The sequence below is a fragment of the Lacerta agilis genome, chromosome 6, assembly GCF_009819535.1.
Source record: "Lacerta agilis isolate rLacAgi1 chromosome 6, rLacAgi1.pri, whole genome shotgun sequence".
Lineage (NCBI taxonomy): Eukaryota > Metazoa > Chordata > Lepidosauria > Squamata > Lacertidae > Lacerta > Lacerta agilis.
The window spans coordinates 36,649,798-36,669,816 of NC_046317.1; the positions used below are offsets into that span (position 1 = coordinate 36,649,798).

General features: G+C 40.9%; 1 protein-coding gene across 6 annotated transcripts in view; it reads right to left on the bottom strand.

Annotated features, from left to right (window-relative positions):
• The window catches only part of FGGY (FGGY carbohydrate kinase domain containing), a 150,743-nt gene that overhangs the window by 34,547 nt on the left and 96,177 nt on the right, over positions 1-20,019 (bottom strand). For all 6 annotated transcript variants that reach the window (XM_033151980.1, XM_033151983.1, XM_033151979.1 and 3 more), the window contains 3 exons: positions 18,879-18,953; positions 11,217-11,337; positions 7,001-7,095 (listed from right to left, as the gene is read on the bottom strand). In XM_033151980.1, the coding sequence (XP_033007871.1) occupies positions 7,001-7,095; positions 11,217-11,337; positions 18,879-18,953 (291 nt within the window). The remainder of the gene's footprint in view (positions 1-7,000; positions 7,096-11,216; positions 11,338-18,878; positions 18,954-20,019) is intronic.

Below are 20,019 nucleotides of genomic sequence, written 5' to 3' on the forward strand. Positions count from 1 at the left end.
CTACCTTGTTGTACCAAAGGTAGGCATGCCATCCGAACCTATTACCTACCCCCTCCAGATCCAGTATATCAGTATTTTTCAATCTTAACCATTCTCCCAACCAGTCAATACATGCTGCCTCAAAATAGATCTTAAAGTCAGGTAGTGAAAAGCCTCCTCTTGTCTTTTTATCTGTTAGTAATTTGTATGCGATTCTTGGCTTCTTCCCTTGCCAGACATATTTTGAAATGATCTTTTGCCACTCTCTGAAATACTTTTGGTTGGTTATAATGGGTAGGTTTTGAAAGAGAAAAAGAACCTTAGGTAGGATCGACATCTTGATAGCCGCTATCCTCCCTAGGAATGATAGGTTCAGTCTTCCCCATATTTCTAACTTGTTTCTAATTTCTTTCCAGAGCGACACGTAATTATCATTAAATAAGTTTACGTTTTTTTGACTTAACCAGATACCTAGATATTTGATCTTTTTAACCATCTCAATTTCCGTGTCTCTTTGGATTTGTTCTAAATATTGTCCCTTTAGGTTTTTAGTCATCATTTTTGTTTTATTTTTATTGATTTTTAAGCCTGCCAGATCACCAAATTCCGTAATTACCTTCAAGGTCTCTCCAATACAAAACTGTGGTTCTTCAATTGTAATAACAATGTCATCAGCATATGCTTTAAGTTTATATTCTTTCGTTCCATATCTTATACCTTTAATTTGCGGTGATGTTCTAATCCTTTGTAATAGGACCTCCAAAGTTAGTATGAATAGGAGAGGGGAAAGTGGACAACCTTGCCTTGTACCTTTACTAATATTGAAATTTTGCGTCAAATCATTATTTACAATTAAACTCGCTTTTTGTTCTTTATATATTGCGTCTATACCTCTTCTAAATTTAGTGCCAAATCCTAAAATTTCCAAATTTGTTTTCATAAAGGTCCAAGACAGGTTGTCAAATGCTTTCTCAGCATCTAAGAAAATTAGTGCTGCTGGCTTGTTGATCCTCAAATCTAGGTAGTCGATGATGTTCAACATTGTTCGTATATTATTTTTCACATGCCGCCCCGGGAGAAAACCCGCCTGGTCCTGGTGGATAAAGTTCGTCAAAATCTTTTTCAGTCTTAAGGCCAAGATGCTAGTAAACAGTTTATAATCGTTATTTAACAATGATATTGGCCTATAGTTCCTTACATTTGTAAGGTCAGAGTCTTGCTTTGGGATAAGCGTAATATGTGCCTCTTCCCAAGACCGAGGCAACTGTCCCTTTTCCAAGATATTATTCATAACTTCTTTCAGTGGTGAGACCAGCTGTTGTTTTAGTTGTTTATAATATTTTATTGAGATACCATCCGGTCCCGGGGCTTTTTCATTTTTCCCTTGTTTTATTACCTCTGAAATTTCTTCTTCCGTAATCTGCTTCTCTAGTAGATCCGTTTCTTCTTGTGTCAGTTGTCTTAATTTATGTTGTTGTAAATAACTTTTTATCTTGTCAATTGATTTTATTGGTGCTCTATATAACTCCTTATAATACTTGAGGAAGATGTTTTTTTATCTCTTTTTGTTTATCTGCTATTACATTGTTATCAATCAGTTTATTAATCGTACTCTGTGCCCTTCTTTTCTTTAATTTCCATGATAACCATTTCCCTGCCTTATTTGCGTTTTCAAAATTTTTCTGTTTTAGTATTTTTATTCTCCATTCCACTTCCTGATTTATCAAAGTATTAATTTGTATTTGTAACAACTTATAGGTTTGTTTTAGTTTTAAGTCTGTCGGTTTTTCTGTCATTCGCTTTTCTACTTCCTTTATTTTAAATAGTATCTCCTCCTTATTTTTTTCTCTTTTCTTTTTGAGTATAGAGCTTTGTTGTATGAAAAACCCCCTCATAACCGCCTTACTGGCGTCCCAGACCACATTCACGTCAGTCCCTTTGTTCAGATTTAACTCAAAGTATGTTTTCAGCTGTTCTTTAGATCTTTCAAGAATTTCGTTGTTATCTAAAATACTTTCATTCAACCGCCAACTTAATTGTTTAGGTCTTAAATTTTCAAACTCTAACATGACCGCATTGTGGTCTGATATGGTTTTCGGTAGTATCTCTACCCTTTTAACTTTAGTTGTTAATTCTTTAGAGATCCAGATCTGGTCTATTCTGCTCCAGCTTTGCTTTGGTTCTGAGTAAAAGGTGAATTGTTTAACCGTTGGGTTTTTAAAACGCCATATGTCCACAATCTCATTCTGTTCTATTATCTGCTCAAAAGTCCTTGGTAATTTCCCTAAATTTGTTTTCCGTTTCTTACTTGACCTGTCCATTTCCGCTGAGGGAACTCCATTGAAGTCACCCATTATTATAGTTTTATAGTCCACATGCTCTATCAAGATTTTTCTTAATTTTGCATAAAATTCAGTTTTTTTGTCATTGGGGGCATAAATCCCCACCACCAAATACGTCTGACCTTCCAGCTGAACTTCCACTCCTATAATCCTTCCTTCATTATCCTTAAATTTTTGTTGAGCAGAATATTTACTTTTAATATATAACACCACTCCTCTTTTTTTTTGTACATCTGATGATATAAATTCATTTCCTAATTTATAATTTTTCAAAAGCCTATTGTGTTTCCTGGTAATGTGGGTTTCTTGCAGACATATTATGTCTGCATTCAGTTTATTTAACACATAAGACACCCTATTCCTCTTGGCCTTATCGTTTAAGCCATTTGTATTCCATGATATACATTTTATAGTCATTTTTGATATTCAATTAAATATTTTTATTACAGAGTTTCGAAAATTAATTCTCAGACATTGGTTGTGTCTGTTCTTCTTCAATAATTCCTTCCTCCTCATCATCCTCGTCTTCTTCCTCTGTCCCTCTGCGGAGTTCTTTGTATCTTCTTCCAAATTTTTTTAATTCTAACTCTGACCTTATCTTATGTTTCTTTTCTTTATAGTAGAACGAAACTCCCTCTGGGTACTCCCAGCGAAATTTTATTTTCTCTGCGTTTAAAATGTTAATTAGCTCTTTATATCCATTCCTCTTTTTCAAAAAATGATTTGGGATGTCTCTAAACACCACAATTTTCTTTCCATCCATAATTAATTTGCCTTCTCTAGCTTTCTGTAATATTGTGTTTCTTCTCTCTATTGAATTAAATGTCACTAGACAGTCTCCAGGATATGTCTTTTTAGGTCTGTTCTGTTGATGGGGTTGTTGTTGTTGTTCAGTCGTTCAGTCGTGTCCGACTCTTCGTGACCCCATGGACCAGAGCACGCCAGGCACACCTATCCTTCACTGCCTCTCGCAGTTTGGCCAAACTCATGTTAGTAGCTTCGAGAACACTGTCCAACCATCTCATCCTCTGTCGTCCCCTTTTCCTTGTGCCCTCCATCTTTCCCAACATCAGGGTCTTTTCTAGGGATTCTTCTCTTCTCATGAGGTGACCAAAGTACTGGAGCCTCAACTTCAGGATCTGTCCTTCTAGTGAGTACTCAGGGCTGATTTCTTTGAGAATGGATAGGTTTGATCTTCTTGCAGTCCATGGGACTCTCAAGAGTCTCCTCCAGCACCATAATTCAAAAGCATCAATTCTACGGCGATCAGCCTTCTTTATGGTCCAGCTCTCACTTCCATACATTACTACTGGGAAAACCATAGCTTTAACTATACGGACCTTTGTTGGCAAGGTGATGTCTTTGCTTTTTAAGATGCTGTCTAGGTTTGTCATTGCTTTTCTCCCAAGAAGCAGGCGTCTTCTAATTTCGTGACTGCTGTCACCATCTACAGTGATCATGGAACCCAAGAAAGTGAAATCTCTCACTGCCTCCATTTCTTCCCCTTCTATTTGCCAGGAGGTGATGGGACCAGTGGCCATGAGCTTAGTTTTTTTGATGTTGAGCTTCAGACCATATTTTGCACTCTCTTCTTTCACCCTCATTAAAAGGTTCTTTAATTCTTCCTCACTTTCTGCCATCAAGGTAGTATCATCAGCATATCTGAGGTTGTTGATATTTTTTCCGCCAATCTTAATTCCGGTTGGGGATTCATCCAGTCCAGCCTTTCGCATGATGAATTCTGCATATAAGTTAAATAAGCAGGGAGACAATATACAGCCTTGTCGTACTCCTTTCCCAATTTTGAACCAATCAGTTGTTCCATATCCAGTTCTAACTGTAGCTTCTTGTCCCACATAGAGATTTCTCAGGAGACAAATGAGGTGATCCGGCACTCCCATTTCTTTAAGAACTTGCCATAGTTTGCTGTGGTCGACACAGTCAAATGCTTTTGCATAGTCAATGAAGCAGAAGTAGATGTTTTTCTGGAATTCTCTGGCTTTCTCCATAATCCAGCGCATGTTTGCAATTTGGTCTCTGGTTCCTCTGCCCCTTCGAAATCCAGCTTGCACTTCTGGGAGTTCTCGGTCCACATACTGCTTAAGCCTGCCTTGTAGAATTTTAAGCATGACCTTGCTAGCGTGTGAAATGAGTGCAATTGTGCGGTAGTTGGAGCATTCTTTGGCACTGCCCTTCTTTGGGATTGGGATGTAGACTGATCTTCTCCAATCCTCTGGCCACTGCTGAGTTTTGATGGGGTACTTTTATTCTAAAAATATTTGTAACCCCTTGTTCCAACTCTTCTTCTTTCACTGCTAGTAAATTTGCTAATTCGGTTATCAGCTTGGTTCTAATATCCTCCCCCTCTTTTTCTGGAATACCACGGAATTTTAAATTTAATGCTTTTTGGTTCATCTCCAAAAGAGCAAGACTGTCTAGTGTACTTTCTTGTACTTTAGAAAGCTCTTCTATCTGTCCTTTCATCTTTTCTCTCTCCTTTTTATTTTCTTTTATCTCTTTTTGTACTCTTTTTTGTTGTTCCTCAACCACATGCACCTTATTGTGCAACTCTTTCATTTGTCCAGATAGATCCGTTGCTAATTCTGCCAGTTTTTCTCCAATATTTTTTTCACTCTCTTTGACTGTTTCTTTAACTTCTCTCCTTATTTCCCTTATTTCTGCCAAAATTTTTGCCAGTTCTCCTTCTCCTTCTATGTCTGCTTTAGAAGACCTTCTATCTCCTGGTGTGTTCACTTTTTGGGTTTTATGAGCCATATTCGCAGTTTATATTACTGCAGTCCCTTATTTTTCACTTTAAACTTTACTCCCTCCCGCTTCCTCCTTTCCTGCTCCTTACAGGCTTATCTTATTTCTCCTTTGCAGTCAGCCTTATAACACATAAACAGTCCGTAGGCTGAGCACTACAAAACGGTGTTTAGAGTCCTGCCAATCACCATACCAACATATACCCTTTACAATTAGAGTCTCTTGATCTGTATGAAAGCTGGTTCTATATATGAAGATAACTTGTGGAGAAGAAAGGAGAAAGAAGGAGAAAAAAGAAGTCACCACACCAGCTACCAATGTCTTTCCCTTTGAAGTCTCAGCAGTTTAGCGACCTGGCTTCCAAAGGAGAACCCCCAAGTTAGTATACTCTGCTGTAAGTTTCACTTCTCCACACCCATTTTACCGCGGGGAAAATTGGAGATTTTTCCTTCAGCTTTGTTCTTCTTCTAACCGGACTCAAAAGAGTTCAGAAGAGTTCAAAGGAGAGAGAGTCCTTCCCCCACCATTCCGTGTCGACGTCTGCGTCTTCAAAACCTCGTAAATTTTCCACCTTGTTCAGTTCTCCAGTTCTACTCAAAAGCGCAACACTGTTACAGCAGTGTAAAATTTGAATCTAGTCTCTTATGAGTCACTTAATATCATTTAAACCTTAATGCCCATTATCAGTCATCAGTTGTAGAGAAATGAATTGGGATTTTTTTGCTCATATTCCAACTCGCTCTCAGCCCACGTTCTCCACCTGAAAATATGAGCTATTGTCATCGGAACACTGGATAGGCTACTCTTATTTAAGAATCAACTGGGAAAAGATTTTTTGGGATGTGGCTGCAAAGCGCTTTCTTCACCAAGTACTATATAAAACATAATTACCAATCCTTGACATGCTGAGTGGAATAGAGTGTTCAGCATCCAGGGTGTGTCAAGTATTTCTATTGAGCAACAAGACACCTGCATTGTGCAGGTCACAATCTGTCTGTTTTATTGCATTTCTAGAAAATAAATGAGAAGGCATTACCATGAAGGGAAGGCTTGGAGAAATGAAAAGAATAATATATGGCCAAACATTTGCTCAGGAAGGATTTCCTTCTCTTCTCCGGAAACTAAGAGATAATCCAGAGATTAAGGAAGGAGAGATTTTGGTGTGTGTGCCCCCCCCATGGGCGTTTTGCACGTGTGGGTGTGCATCAGTGAAGAGACACATCATTTACATTCCCCTTTGCTACAACATTGCTTGTGGTGCAGATATGGTGGCAAGAGATAAGAAAAAGAAGGCTTCCCAAAGTCTTTGAAAAGCAGCCATATGGAGACCAGATGTCCAAGGTAGTTCTTCTTCGGCAAAATTACCCAACGGTGGAGTTTTAATGTTCTAGTTAAAGCCCGGGTTTTATATCCACATATAGAAATCTGCCTAATTAGACAGCATACTTTACTGTAACAATTGTTTTAGAGCAGTGTCAAATTCAAGCGAGTGGGTGGGCCAGACCCTGGGGCCAGACTCACCATTTTTACAGCAAAAAGGGTCAATTCCATCTTAATTCACCCATTATCATCCTGATACGCTGTTTCCCTTTGGAGGAGGATGAGTGGAATGGAGTAGAAATGGAAAGGGCATAATAGGCTGGCTGGTGTCCTGAACAGGAGCATTCCGCACCGTGACAGTTTGCTGCAGGTCCTAGTTGTAGTAAACTAATGTAATTGTTTGAGACCCATTTCCTTATTTAACCTAACCAGGCCAAGCTAGTTAATAGACCTATGGATGAAAGTGCTGGGCTTGGTGAGGAACAGGGTGGGGACAATTCCTCCCCACCCTGTCTAAATTATAATGTAGGCAAGGCCAAGCAGAAAAGTGCAGAGTTTAAGCTTTCACATCCAGACTTCCTCTGATTACATACCTGCAGAGAAGCAAAATCTTTAGAAGCACAGGCTCCGAGAATAGCAGCGCCCGTCAAAACAGACTCCACCTCGTGGGCCAGGACGACAGGCATGCCTAGACAAAAACAACACACATCTGTTAGAATACTCAAAGTGGGGGCGGCGTGAACACGATTAAAAGCAAAACAAAACAAAACAAAACAAAACAAAACAGCTGGAGGATTATTATCTGTATACCCTCTGTTGGCACGGTCGCCTGTGTGATTGCATTGCCACTTGGGTGTATTTATAAGGTACTTGGGGGCATTTTCTGTGGTTGCAGAGGCATGAGTGTCCTTTTGGGTTTTACGTATGCACCATGCCAGTGTATAGAAAAATAGGAGCTGCCAGTTTGCCAAGACAATGACAAGGAACCAGAGAAGATGACATGGAAACTTTAAAAAGGAAGACACATGCTGGTTCTCACATGACCCCGAGAGATGTCCCAAGTCATACAGACGTCTGGAGGACAGAGCTGCACTCATGTTCTGCTTATGGTCTTCCCATGGGCATCCTATCAACCACTTTGAGAACAGAATGCTGGACTAGATGGGCCTTTGGTCTGATCCCGCAGGCCTCTTCTTACGTTGAGCAAGAAAGAAGAACTTAACTTTGCTGCTGCCCAGGAATTCTCCCCCAACCTCCCACTCAGGGTTATTTTGCTCCCAGCTAGTTCTGACATTGGAAAGCAGAGTGACCCTAGACAGTGCGTGGATGAAATATGGAGGTTCTCAGTGGCAAAAATGTTTTGACACAGAAACTTGTTTAAACTTATCAGAGAGCTAAATTAAGAATTGAGTTTACAGCTGGCACGTTTTAAATGTACTTTGAAACTTGGCTGCTTGTGTTGCTACTCTGCAAGTGCCTTCACAATGAATGCATTCATCTTACCATCTGAACAATATGAATCTGAGGCTTTTAAGTGGTCTATGAAATTATCTATTGGTAGCCTGCATAATTGGCTAATGGGAGCTTGCATTTAACAGTAATATATTCAGAATTTTCCTGGAAGAATAGGGGATTGATACAGGAATGTTAACTATTTTATCGGATAGATTTTAATGAGGGCAAGAGAACCCGGAGCATTCTAGTCAGATGAACTCTGACATCCCCCGTCAGTCACAGTTCCTACAAACAGGAAAAATTCCAAGGCCGCAGAAAGGCCTCTTTGTCCTACATTGTACGTGGCCATTAGATACAGTCAAAGAACCTTGGTTTAAAATTTAATCAGAATTATCTATTAATAGAGCTTTAATTTTAGACATCAGAAAGCAGCTCTCAATTCCAAGGCTATTTGAATTAGATAAGGAAAGGTGTGGACTTGATAAAATCTTGTTTGACTAATAGAAAGCACCACTGTGGCAATAGTCTGTTGCGTACATCTAGCCTAGGTCAAGACCTTGTGTCATTTGGTTCACCTTTTCTGCCTTTGTGAAATGTAATTACATAATGCTGATTTCCATCTTTCTTCCTGCATCAAGGTAGGAAGTCTGGTTTGATGTTCAAGTGATGCAAATCTCCCTGCTAAATAGCTACAGTAGAATCCAAGATTTAAACTTGATCTAAACCACATTGGCTCTTCTTAAGAAGGGGGCAAGGGGGGAGGAGAGAGAGAAAAAGAATCTGTATGGTTCATAGTTTTGTTTTTCCTCTCAAAGCTGTAGAACAAAGGAAAAATGTTTTCCACAGGTTAAAAAGATAGGATAACAGCATAATGCATGTTAAAAAATAGCCCTGGATAAAGGCTGGGTTTAGCTGAATTTGGGACGTGTTCTTCTTACAAACACTTAACTTCCTATAAAGATTTTTGTCATGCAGGCTCCATAAAATACATCCTCTAAAGCAGTGTTTTTCAACCTTTTTTGGGCAAAGGCACACTTGTTTCATGAAAAAAATCAGGAGGCACACCACCATTAGAAAATGTTAAAAAAATTAACTCTGTGCCTATATTGACTATATATAAAGTAATTCTCTTGAATAGGAATCAAATAAACACAAATCTTTCGAATTTTTCAATTTTCCCCACGGAACACCAGGCAACATCTCGCGGCACACTAGTGTGCCGCGGAACAGTGGTTGAAAAACACTGCTCTAAAGCAGGGCACATTGCATTTTATTAAGCAGTTTCTGCTGGTTAAAACGTGCAAAGTTTGAGTCTCAAAAAGTGCCAAAAGCTTGCAAATCAATTAACATTGCCGTAAATTAAAGGAACCCCCTTACAAACCTACTGCCACAGATTTGACGCACTCAAACAAATGGTATTAACTGACAATTGATGAAATCAAGTTATTTTCAACCTATATATATATGAGCTTGCCTGATCATGCCAATGGCCCATCAAATCCAGCATTCCTCTTCTCACAGCGGCCAACCAAAGGCTTGTGAGAAACCTGCAAGCAGGACAAGGACACGAGACCAGTCTCCCCTCCCGTGGTTTCCAGCAACTGGTATTCAGAAGCATTACTGCCTTCAATTGTGAAGTCACAGCATAGCCATCATGGCTAGTAACTGTCAATAAACCTTATTGAATTGGTCTAATCCAGGCTTCTTCAACCTTGGCCCTCCAGATGTTTTGAGACTGTAATTCCCATCATCCCTGACTACTGGTCCTGCTAGCTAGGGATCATGGGAGTTGTAGGCCAAAAACATCTGGAGGGCTGAGGTTGAGGAAGCCTGGTCTAATCCTCTTTTAAAGTTATCTAGGTTGGTGGCCATCACTGCCTGTGGAAGTGAGTTTAGCAATGTGCTCTGTGAAGTACTTTTCATGACCCACTTTCTTTCTGAATGTTCCCTCTCACTCACCTTTTCTCTAAACTAAAAGGTTCCAAATGCTGCAACCTTTCTTCATAGAGGAGTTGCTCAAGCCCTTGATAATTCTGGTTCTCCTTTTCATAACCTCCAGAAACATCTCTTACACACAACCATTGCTCCTTGGCAACACCTATTCATATCAATGTGAGGTTATGTTGGAGAACATTCTGACGGGTTGGACTAAATATTTTCATACTGACTAAATGTTTTCTGTGTAAATTATTCTAATGAGGCACAGATGGACAATGGTTTATAAAGTTATTAATAGGACTAGAGCATTTTATTTATAAAACCTTCACAGCTGATCATACTAAAAGCCAGGACTGAAGAACATCAGGTCAGGTGGCCAAATGTGGCCCACCAAGCTCATTTATTATTATTATTATTATTATTATTAAATTTATATTCTGCCCTTCATGCGAAGATAAAAGGGTGGTTTACAATATAAAAACACAAAAATACACACCATAATAGTAAACAAAAACAATACACCCCCAGTTTAAAAAGCCATAGATTGCTTAACTAGCCAAAGGCCTGAGAGAAAAGGAATGTTTTTGCCCAGTGCCTAAAGATATTTAACAAAGGCACCAGGCAAGCCTCCCCGGGGGAGACTATTCCACAAACTGGGAACCACAGTAGAAAAGGCCCGTTCTTGTGTTACCACCCTCCAGACTTCTCATAGAAGAGGCACACAAAGAACGGCCTCAGATGATGATCTCATGGTCCGGGTCGGTTCATATGGAGAGAGGCAGCCCTTGAGGTATTGCGTTCCTGAGACGTTTGAAGCTTTGCAGATCAAAACCAGCACTTTAATCCGTCCTGGAAACTAACTAGCAGCCAGTGCAGTCGGGCCAGGATTGGCATGATATACTCAAACCATCTTGTCCCGGTGAGCATCCTAGCTGCTAAATTCTGCACCAGCTGAAGTTTCTGAACCTTGAGGCTAGGCTACCCCGCATGTTACAGTAATCTAACCTTCTTCTTTTTCTGCTCATTTGAATTTTCCAGGCCGCACCCACCCTGCAAAGACCATACCCACAATTGGGCCTCCTTGCCCCCCAAATGGTTTTGCCTAGCTGGAAAGTGTCCAAAAACTCTGACACTGTTTCTTGCTTGTCTGGACAGAGAGCAGAGATGGCTGTGGGCATCTGTATATAAACTAAGGAGCTGTAGACAGATAAAATTTGCATTCATTGCTCCACCCACTTTAGCTCTGGTCCTGCCTCCCACTGGCATGTGGCCCCAGGAAGGCTGCTCAGAGGAGAATGCAGCCTTTTGTACAGAACAGAGTTCCCGACCCGTGCTATAGGCCTGTATGTTCTCTTCCCCCTTAACAACAACGCGGTGGTAGTAGTCCTGTTCCTTAACCGTATCCTCAAAACTTACCAGTGATGTCTGCATGCATCTGCACAAAGAGAGGGTTCTTGCTCAGCCCACCACACATGAAGAGAGTGTTGACACTGTGCCCTGCAGCTTGCATTGTTTCCACAATATGCCTTGTTCCCAGCTTGAGTGTGAGGAGAAAATAAAGAAACGACGATTAAGAAAAGAGGCTACAAGAAAAACAGCTGCTTAAAGAGTTGGGTTGTTGGCTGTTAGCATTGAAGAAGGGTAGAAAAACATGCAAAACACCTAGAAAAGATAATGGCTACAGTCGGATGCTGTGATTAACCATGCTTTATCATGACAAGAATGAGCTCAGGTGAGTCTTGGACTCACACTCTTCACTTTCCTCCTATGGTTCACATGCCAGGATGTGATTGGATGCTTTTGCATCTGATTTCAATTAAGCACAGTTTAGTGCTACAGCGCAAACCTAAAACCATGGTTAAATTTTATCTATTGTTTACTGGAGCAAGCTAGCTTCATAACCCCATTTTTTCCTGCTGAATGATACAATAAACTGTGGTTAATCAATAATGGAAATGAACACCTCTTTTCATTATGGTGTTGGGAGGGTGCAGCATTCAGACCAGAGGTTCACCTAGGCTTGGGCACATCATGGTAAATGACACTTTATCATGTTCTGAAAGCAGCCAATGAGAACCAGTTCCAGTGACTCTGTATTAGTGAGCTTCCTGGTTTTTTCAGATTAAACTTCATATCCCCTAATCTTTCAGGGTGCAATTCACAATGGAACAGCCACATGCAGTACTTCTCCCATGACTGGCATCAGGCTTAGGACAAACACATACACAAGGTTCTTTATTTAGCAAACAATTATTGATCCCCATAGCTCGTGGTGGTGACGGCACACATCGAAACAGCTTTTTCAAAAAGGAAGGATCACACAAATTCAGGGAGGTTTCTACCCACTTCTCTTATTCCTGATAGCTAAACAGAACCTCCATGTTCAAAGCCAAAATGCCACTGAAAACCAGGTGCTGGACACAACAAGAAGGGTATGACAATTACTTTCATGCCTTGTTCATGAGTTTTATGGGAATTTATAGATGTGTACCATTCAAGATGTGGGACATGGGTGGTGCTGTGGGTGAAACCAGAGCCTCGGGCTTGCCGATCAGAAGGTCGGCGGTTCGAATCTCTGCGACGGGGTGAGCTCCCGTTGCTCGGTCCCTGTTCCTGCCAACCTAGCAGTTTGAAAGCACGTTGAAGTACAAGTAAATAGGTACCGCTCCAGCGGGAAGGTAGAAGCTGGACAATGGTCTGTTTTTATTTTTGGGGTAGAGGTGATTTTCAGTCTGATCCAGAGACATGAAAGTTCCCCATTGAAGAAATAACTGACAGGGAAGAAGATTTATTCCACTGAGTGCCCCCACCCCAGCAGGGAACTGTTGAAAGCATCAGAAGCATGACAGCAGGCAAACAGTCACCTGCCTTTTAGAAACCTTTTGATCAGGGCCATAACCGCACATGGAACTGTGAGTTGCTGGGGCAATCTCTGCTTGGAAGCCCCCTCTACTGATAGATTATATGGCACCGGCTTTGGTATTTTTCTACTCTTTTAACAAAGAACATCCACTTGGTGTTCACAGAAATAGAACTGCAGAGATTCGCCTTGGCACTTGCTTACCATCGTTTTTGTGACATTTAATATACATCTAAGGCTCACAAAATTCAAGATCAGACAAACATTACTGATAATATGCAAGTACTCAACAAAAGCCCATGCTGCCTTCTTTTTCATAACAGGAGACTGTGGATCTAGATATAAGGCAAATTAAGCCATGGCAGGATCAACTAAACTAATAAAAAATGTTACTGTGACATCCCATGTGTAAAAAAACAGGGAAATTACATTTCAAGATATAGAGGTGATGCAAACCAAATTCTGGTTTTTCTTCTTCCAGAATTCATTTAAGAATAGAGTAGAACAAAATAAAATAAAATAGTACTGTATCCAAGGAAGTTGTCCCTTTCACGTAGACACCACAAATTTGTTCTGGGGGTTCGCCCCAACCCTCCAGAGCATATGGGAGGGTAGAGGAAGAGGAGAGGGAGGGAAGTTCTGTTGCACAAGGGCAAGTCCTTGCATGTACGGCACAACTTCATTGCTAACAACACTTAATATTTGGTCAGTTGTCCGGAGACAACAACTGCTGTATAAATGAATCAGGAGTACATGAGTTTCTCATGTCAGCTACAGATGTTATTCGACAAACACAGTTGTTGCATGAACACTAGTGTTACTCTGCTACTTTAATTGCTGAGTTTCAACCCAACATTTAGAACTGAAAGAAGCAAAAGCGTCTAAAGCAAAACTCCTGCTGAACCTACCCCTTGCCAGACCCAAACAGTAAGGAATTCCCTCAACTTTTATGCCGAACCTCTTTTGAAGCGTGGCCAAAGTTTACGGGAAGCTTTACAATCGACAGAAAATGTTTCTTCAGACCCAGACTGGTTATTTAAGAAGGGGAAAGCAAGTTAAGCTTCAGCTGTTTATTATGACAGGATTGTGTTTCAAGGGTATTTTGGTTTAAGATAGGTAGTTTTGGCAAACTGTAGCAACTATAAGCTCAGCTAATGAAATCCATAACATCTTTACTGACACTTAAGAAGAGTGCTTTAAGCCAGAGGGCCACAATTTCGATTATGGAAAGAATAAGCTTTTTAATATATTTCTTTAAATCTTGGCTTGAGAATACAAGTATAATTGCCCTTAACAGAAAGTTTCATGTGATCACCTCAATTATATTATTTTCCTATCTCCACAATCCACATTTATGAACGTCCAGAGGATACTCCTGAATGTCAACATAGACACACATGACCATATATACATGTCACACAAAGCCATGCATGGGGAACCTCTAGCCTGCTGGGGTTCCTCCTTTGACTTGCAAATACATTTTCTCAAGACACGTGATGTCAGGTAAAGCCATAGGTATGAAGCAGCAACTGAAAGCACTGCAACTGTTCTCCCAATCATCTCTTTGCAAACATGGTTTCCAATTGGCACAGTTTAAATTTGGCACCAAATGCAAGCTGTGCTGCTTTAAGTCCAGGCCAGACCACTTGGGAGCCGACAGGAGTTCCCAAATGGGGCCAATCCCTGCCAAAACCAGTGGAGCTTGTCTCCAGCGATGAATTTAAATTTAGCACTGAATACAAACCCTGCTAGAATTGGTTCCAATTATGATCTTGGGATTGGAACCCCCCCCCCCCAGTGCAGGCAATGCCAGCAAGGCTTGCATTCAAAGCAAATTTAAACAGCACCAAATGCAATCCGTGCTGCCAAAGGACCGTTGGAACTACATGGCTTAGCGCACACTCCTGCTCCGTCTCTTAGAACAGGTATTGCATAGAGCATTGCTTAAATTCGGCACCAATTGCAAGCCCCTCTGCTTTTCTAGCTTTCAGGTGGTTGACAGGTAGGCAGGTCCTCAAGCCTGCACAATTCCCTACCTCTGGGCTTAGCCAGGGTTTGTGTAAGCCAGGGTTTGTTTAGCAAACTACAAACTATGAATTGTTCTGTTGTTGTTGTTCAGTCGTTCAGTCGTGTCCGACTCTTCGTGACCCCATGGACCAGGGCACGCCAGGCACGCCTATCCTTCACTACCTCTCGCAGATCAAACGAATCATGTCATGTTTGATGATGACTACCTTGAAAAACTTCAGACCATCCATTTTCCCCTTCCACTGGGTGGCACTGAGGTGGTGGCCCCACTGGTAATCACCTCGGAGAGCCATGTGAAAATGGCATCTTTCCAAATCTCTCCTGTATCCAGAGAACTATAAGCAGTACAACCTTCTCATCTGACCAGATTTTTGCCCTTCTTCTGTGGCATGGCATCTGAACAAAGCTGAATGATGCTATGGATTAGGTAACCCGTGATTCCTTCTCAGGCAGGGAGGATTCTGTGTCAAAAGAAATTTGTGGGCCATACCATCTGTGTCTCTACCGCTGACCGAAACATTTGTTAACTTATGGGCTGAGCCAGGAAATGGAAAGCTTGGGAAGCAAGAAGTCAAAACCACCACCATGGGTCTGGCAAGCCTGCCTCAAAACAAAATAAGGCAGGGATGGAAACTAGATTTGGCCAGTAGGCCAGATCTGTAATTCCCCTCCTCTCCACAGGTCAACTTTTGAGAAGTGGGCAGATAAAGTTAAAAGGGGATCCCTGTAACTGTGAATCAGCTGATTGGCAGTACAGCGAGCCCCTGTGAAGGCAAGTGCCTAGCACCAATCTAGTTTACCATCAAAGGGACTCGCTGTAACAGCCAAGCAGCTGATCCACTGTTTTATAGGGAGTCCCTTTGAAGGCATGCTTCCTGCACCATTGGGACTCCCTGAGTGGCACTAAAAGGGAACCCCACTTCCAAATGAACAATTGGAATTTCACTCCATATGGTTTGTATGTGTCCTTTGTTTGTAGCTGTGCCAATACTTGCCCCTCGCTAGATATCACATAAGGCATCAAGTGTGGCACAGGTGGCCTTGGTTTGTGGGGAACAGTCTCGTGGGCCCATCCCAGGCCTAATTAGGCCTGCAGGCCAAACGTTCTCCAGTGCCAATGTATAAAAACTCCAGGTCAGCAAGGGCAGGGATTATGGTTTCTGGGTTTGTAAAAACAGAACTGAGAGTTCAGCGCACCATGTGGATTGTAAATCAGGTGTTTGCACAGGAGGTGCTAATTATGCTGTAGCCATGAATTGCAAATTGTAGGCAATCTTACGGGTAGAACTGAACATTGATTGAAAGCTCATTGACTTTTTTTCTCCCCCTAGGGACTGTATTTCTGTACTGTGTGGAGCTTGAACAATTTAAAATACAACATTAAAACCAATTTAAAACAATTTAATGTTCTACAAAGAAGACACTCTAAAAACTATTCTTACAATTATCTGGGCGAGAAATGGTTTCCCTTAGAAATGAAGCCATTTCAATGCTGAACTAAGTTAATTTGACATAGGCATAGAAATATGCAAACTGTGAGACATCAAATGCAAATTTCTCCTTTTTTTGGCAATGTCTCTCACTGAAAGAAAACAAAAGGTCAACAATAAGTGGCAAAAGTTACATTTTTTACTAGATTTTAAAGTTAAACTCATGTTTAAGTGTAGCAGGCAACATGCAGCTTTGACGAACGCAAATACCAACTGTAAATTGATGTAATGTGTCTGTATTTATTGCCTATACAATGTGAACTATCTACTAAAAAATAAAACCATGTTTTTTTAAAAAAATAAAAAAATACCCAACATAGAACTTTGCACGTTCTGAGAATTAGAGAAAATGGCAGGCTCTCATGAGTTGGGTTTTCTGTTGCCTTAATTTACACTGCTACTACACAGAGAAAAGAACCACCTGTGAAGAAAAATCTAAGAAGACATCACCTTTTATTTTATACATTATATATTTTAATAATCACTAAATTAGGATACAGGGAAAGTAGAGGCTTAATTTCAAAGCACAGTGCAGCCATGTGCAATGAAGCACTTGGAGAATAATGGATGGTTTTCCCAGGATATCCAACTGAGAAAGCTTCCACCTCATTAGCATAGAATAATGCCACCGGTGCTTGTTTGGCATTGGAAAGTTGTTGCCTGCAATCTCTTTCATGAGACATTATCAGTAGTTCTCATTTTCCAAGAAAGCACTTGCCTTTCTTATTTAAATTTAAAAAGGGATGGTAAAGTACCAAGTGCACTGCCATTACGCTCACCAAAGAGGAGCAATAATAGGGCTAACAGTAATGTATTCCAGGTTCAGTTGGAGTAATCCTGTTTTTGTCAAGAGAACTGTTAAAACAGCACAAGTGGAATTCACAGAATCTGCCCTCACTGCTGGGCTTCATGGAGTGCCACGATGTGAGGATGCTGAATGCGAAAACTAATCTGTATTGCCTGCACACCTTTGTGTGTGCCCCTCCCCCATCAGCGAACAGCAACAATTGGTATCATCCAAAGTGACACAAAAACATGGCTGACTTGGACAGCGGGAAGCTAAAGAATTTCCATTCCGTAGCATGCCTTATATCTCATTTGTAATGTGCTTGGAAGGCTGCAGATTTGCATTTCAATTGAACAGAATTCAGTTATACAGTTGACAACAAACAACATAATAGCTACTAATAGCTCACAGGCAACAGTTCAGACAGAAAAGGAGAGGTGGACAAATGTACTCCACTTACACCGTCAGTCTTTAAGAAGGGCAGAAAAGAATGCTGACTATTTTCATTCTGAAAAATATACTAGAAATTAAACATAGCAACGAAGACTAGCAACCCATCAGAAGCCAACAAGTTTCAGCTATCAGGAAGACCTACGTTTTGATAAGCTGTCATTCCATCCCTTGTGGAAAAGTAAGATGAAAGTCTAATTAATTCCTAATAATTAAGAGTGTGCCTCTTCTCTCTTCCCATGTTTGTTTAATGGGAAAGTGTGGTGGCCTCTTAATTATTGCTGTCACTGGGGACTGAAGTAACAGTATCTCGCTCCTCAAAAGTGAGTTAAATTCAGTTTCTTATATTTTACATTATTGTCCTGAGAAGAAGTAATTTGCCTTCTGGAGGTTGCCCCTAAAGAATGTAACTTTAAAAAATGTAAAACCAATAGTCCATGTAGTCCAGTCATGAGGCAGAGGGGTTATTGTTTTTTTGTTTTGTTTTGATTATGTACTTTGTGTTTTTTATCTTGTATTTTTATGTTGTGAACCGCCTTGAGATCTACAGATGAAGGAAAGGTAAAGTAAAGGTAAACTGGACCCATTAGGTCCAGTTGTGTCCAACTCTGGGGTTGCGGCACTCATCTCGCGTTACTGGCTGAGGGATCCAGCGTACAGCTTCCAGGTCATGTGGCCAGCATGACAAAGCTGCTTCTGGCGAACCAGAGCAGCGCACGGAAACGCCGTTTACCTTCCCACCAGAGTGGTATCTATTTATCTACTTGCACTTTGACGTGCTTTCAAACTGCTAGGTGGGCAGGAGCTGGGACTGTGCAACGGGATCTCATCCCGTCGCAGGGATTCGAACCACCAACCTTCTGATCAGTAAGCCCTAGGCTCTGTGTTTAATCCCCAGCACCACCTGCATTTACAGAAATTTAATTAATTAATTAATTTAATGTCTCCAGCATAACTAAACTGATATTTTTCTCAACATTTCTCAGTAAACAGAAGTTTCCTGGTTGAACTCTTTCTTGCAACAACTTCAGAGGAGAGACAACTTTGCAAACTTAGGGAAATAAGGACTTGTGGGGGGGCAAGCAATCTTTAATATGAACAAAAGAATGAAATTTCCAAAATCCTGGGGGAACTTACTTTGAGAGGAAATTTCTTGGAAAATTTACTTTTTTAGCATGTCTGCTTGGTAAATAAATTCATAATTCATAATTACAAACCAGTTTTGCAGTTGAGAATGGGATGAAGTAACATTGGTTTAAGTTCTTTAAAGGGAATAACGAAGGGAAGCATTTAGTTACAGGTAGGTAGCCGTGTTGGTCTGCCATAGTCAAAACAAAATAAAAAAATTCCTTCCAGTAGCACCTTAGAGACCAACTTAGTTTGTTATTGGTATGAGCTTTCGTGTGCATGCACACTTCTTCAGAAGGGAAGCATTGTAAAAGTGCCCGTTTCCAGTGACTTACTGCAATGGCCTGAATTGTGGCCAAGTAGATAAGAGCAAGATCATCCAGGCCTTGAGATAATGTCAGTCCAACCACCTGCAAAGAAAATGAGGATAAAAATTTGCTGATGTGAGAATTCAGTACTTTCCAATTCTCTCGCTAAACAAAGTTCTAAAGTGAGTCCCAGGCTTGTTGCTCCTGAGATGGGCTACTGCATATTTAGATAAGTCACCAGTTAAAGAGCAATAACACAAATCAATCTGGTGGTATTTTCCTGGTCAATTGCATTTTTAAACATTATTCTCATCCCCATCCCCTACATCCAACATACTTTCCAATGAAATCAGTATATAGGTTCACAAACAGAGAACTGTTCATTTTACTGTGAATCCATCTAGGTGCCTCTCCAGATGTTTGGGACTATAATACCCAACAGCCACAGCTGCTTATTCCGCTGCTTCTAATTGTCACATTATACTTCATATGTAGGATTCACCTAAGGAACACAAGCAAGTGGAATCCAGAATGTGGCAGCTAGACTGGTGACTGGGAGTGGCCGCCAAGACCATATAACACCGGTCCTGAAAGACCTACATTGGCTCCCAGTGCATTTCCGAGCACAATTCAAAGTGTTGGTGCTGACCTTTAAAGCCCTAAATGGATTCGGCCCAGTATACCTGAAGGAGCGTCTCCACCCCCATGTGGAGTGTTCAGCCCAGACACTGAGTTCCAGCACCAAGGCCTTTCTGGCAGTTCCCTCACTGCGAGAAGCAAAGTTACAGGGAACCAGGCAGAGGGCCTTCTTGGTAGTGGCGCCTGCCCTGTGGAATGCCCTCCCATCAGATGACAAATAAATAAACAACTACCTGATTTTTAGAAGACATCTGATGGCAGCCCTGTTTAGGGAAGTTTTTAATGTTTGATGTTTTGTTGTGTTTTTAATATTCTGTTGGGAGCTGCTCAGAGTGGCTGGGGAAACCCAGCCAGATGGGCGGGGTATAAATAATAAATTATTATTATATATTATTATTTTATTAATTGTGAAATGGGATTTTCTTCCTTCCTTCCCTGGGCCCCCCGGAATTGGCTATGGGGGAAGAGAACCCCCACAAAAACAATGCACAAGAGTTTACACTTCTTAATGTTAAATGTGGATTTAACA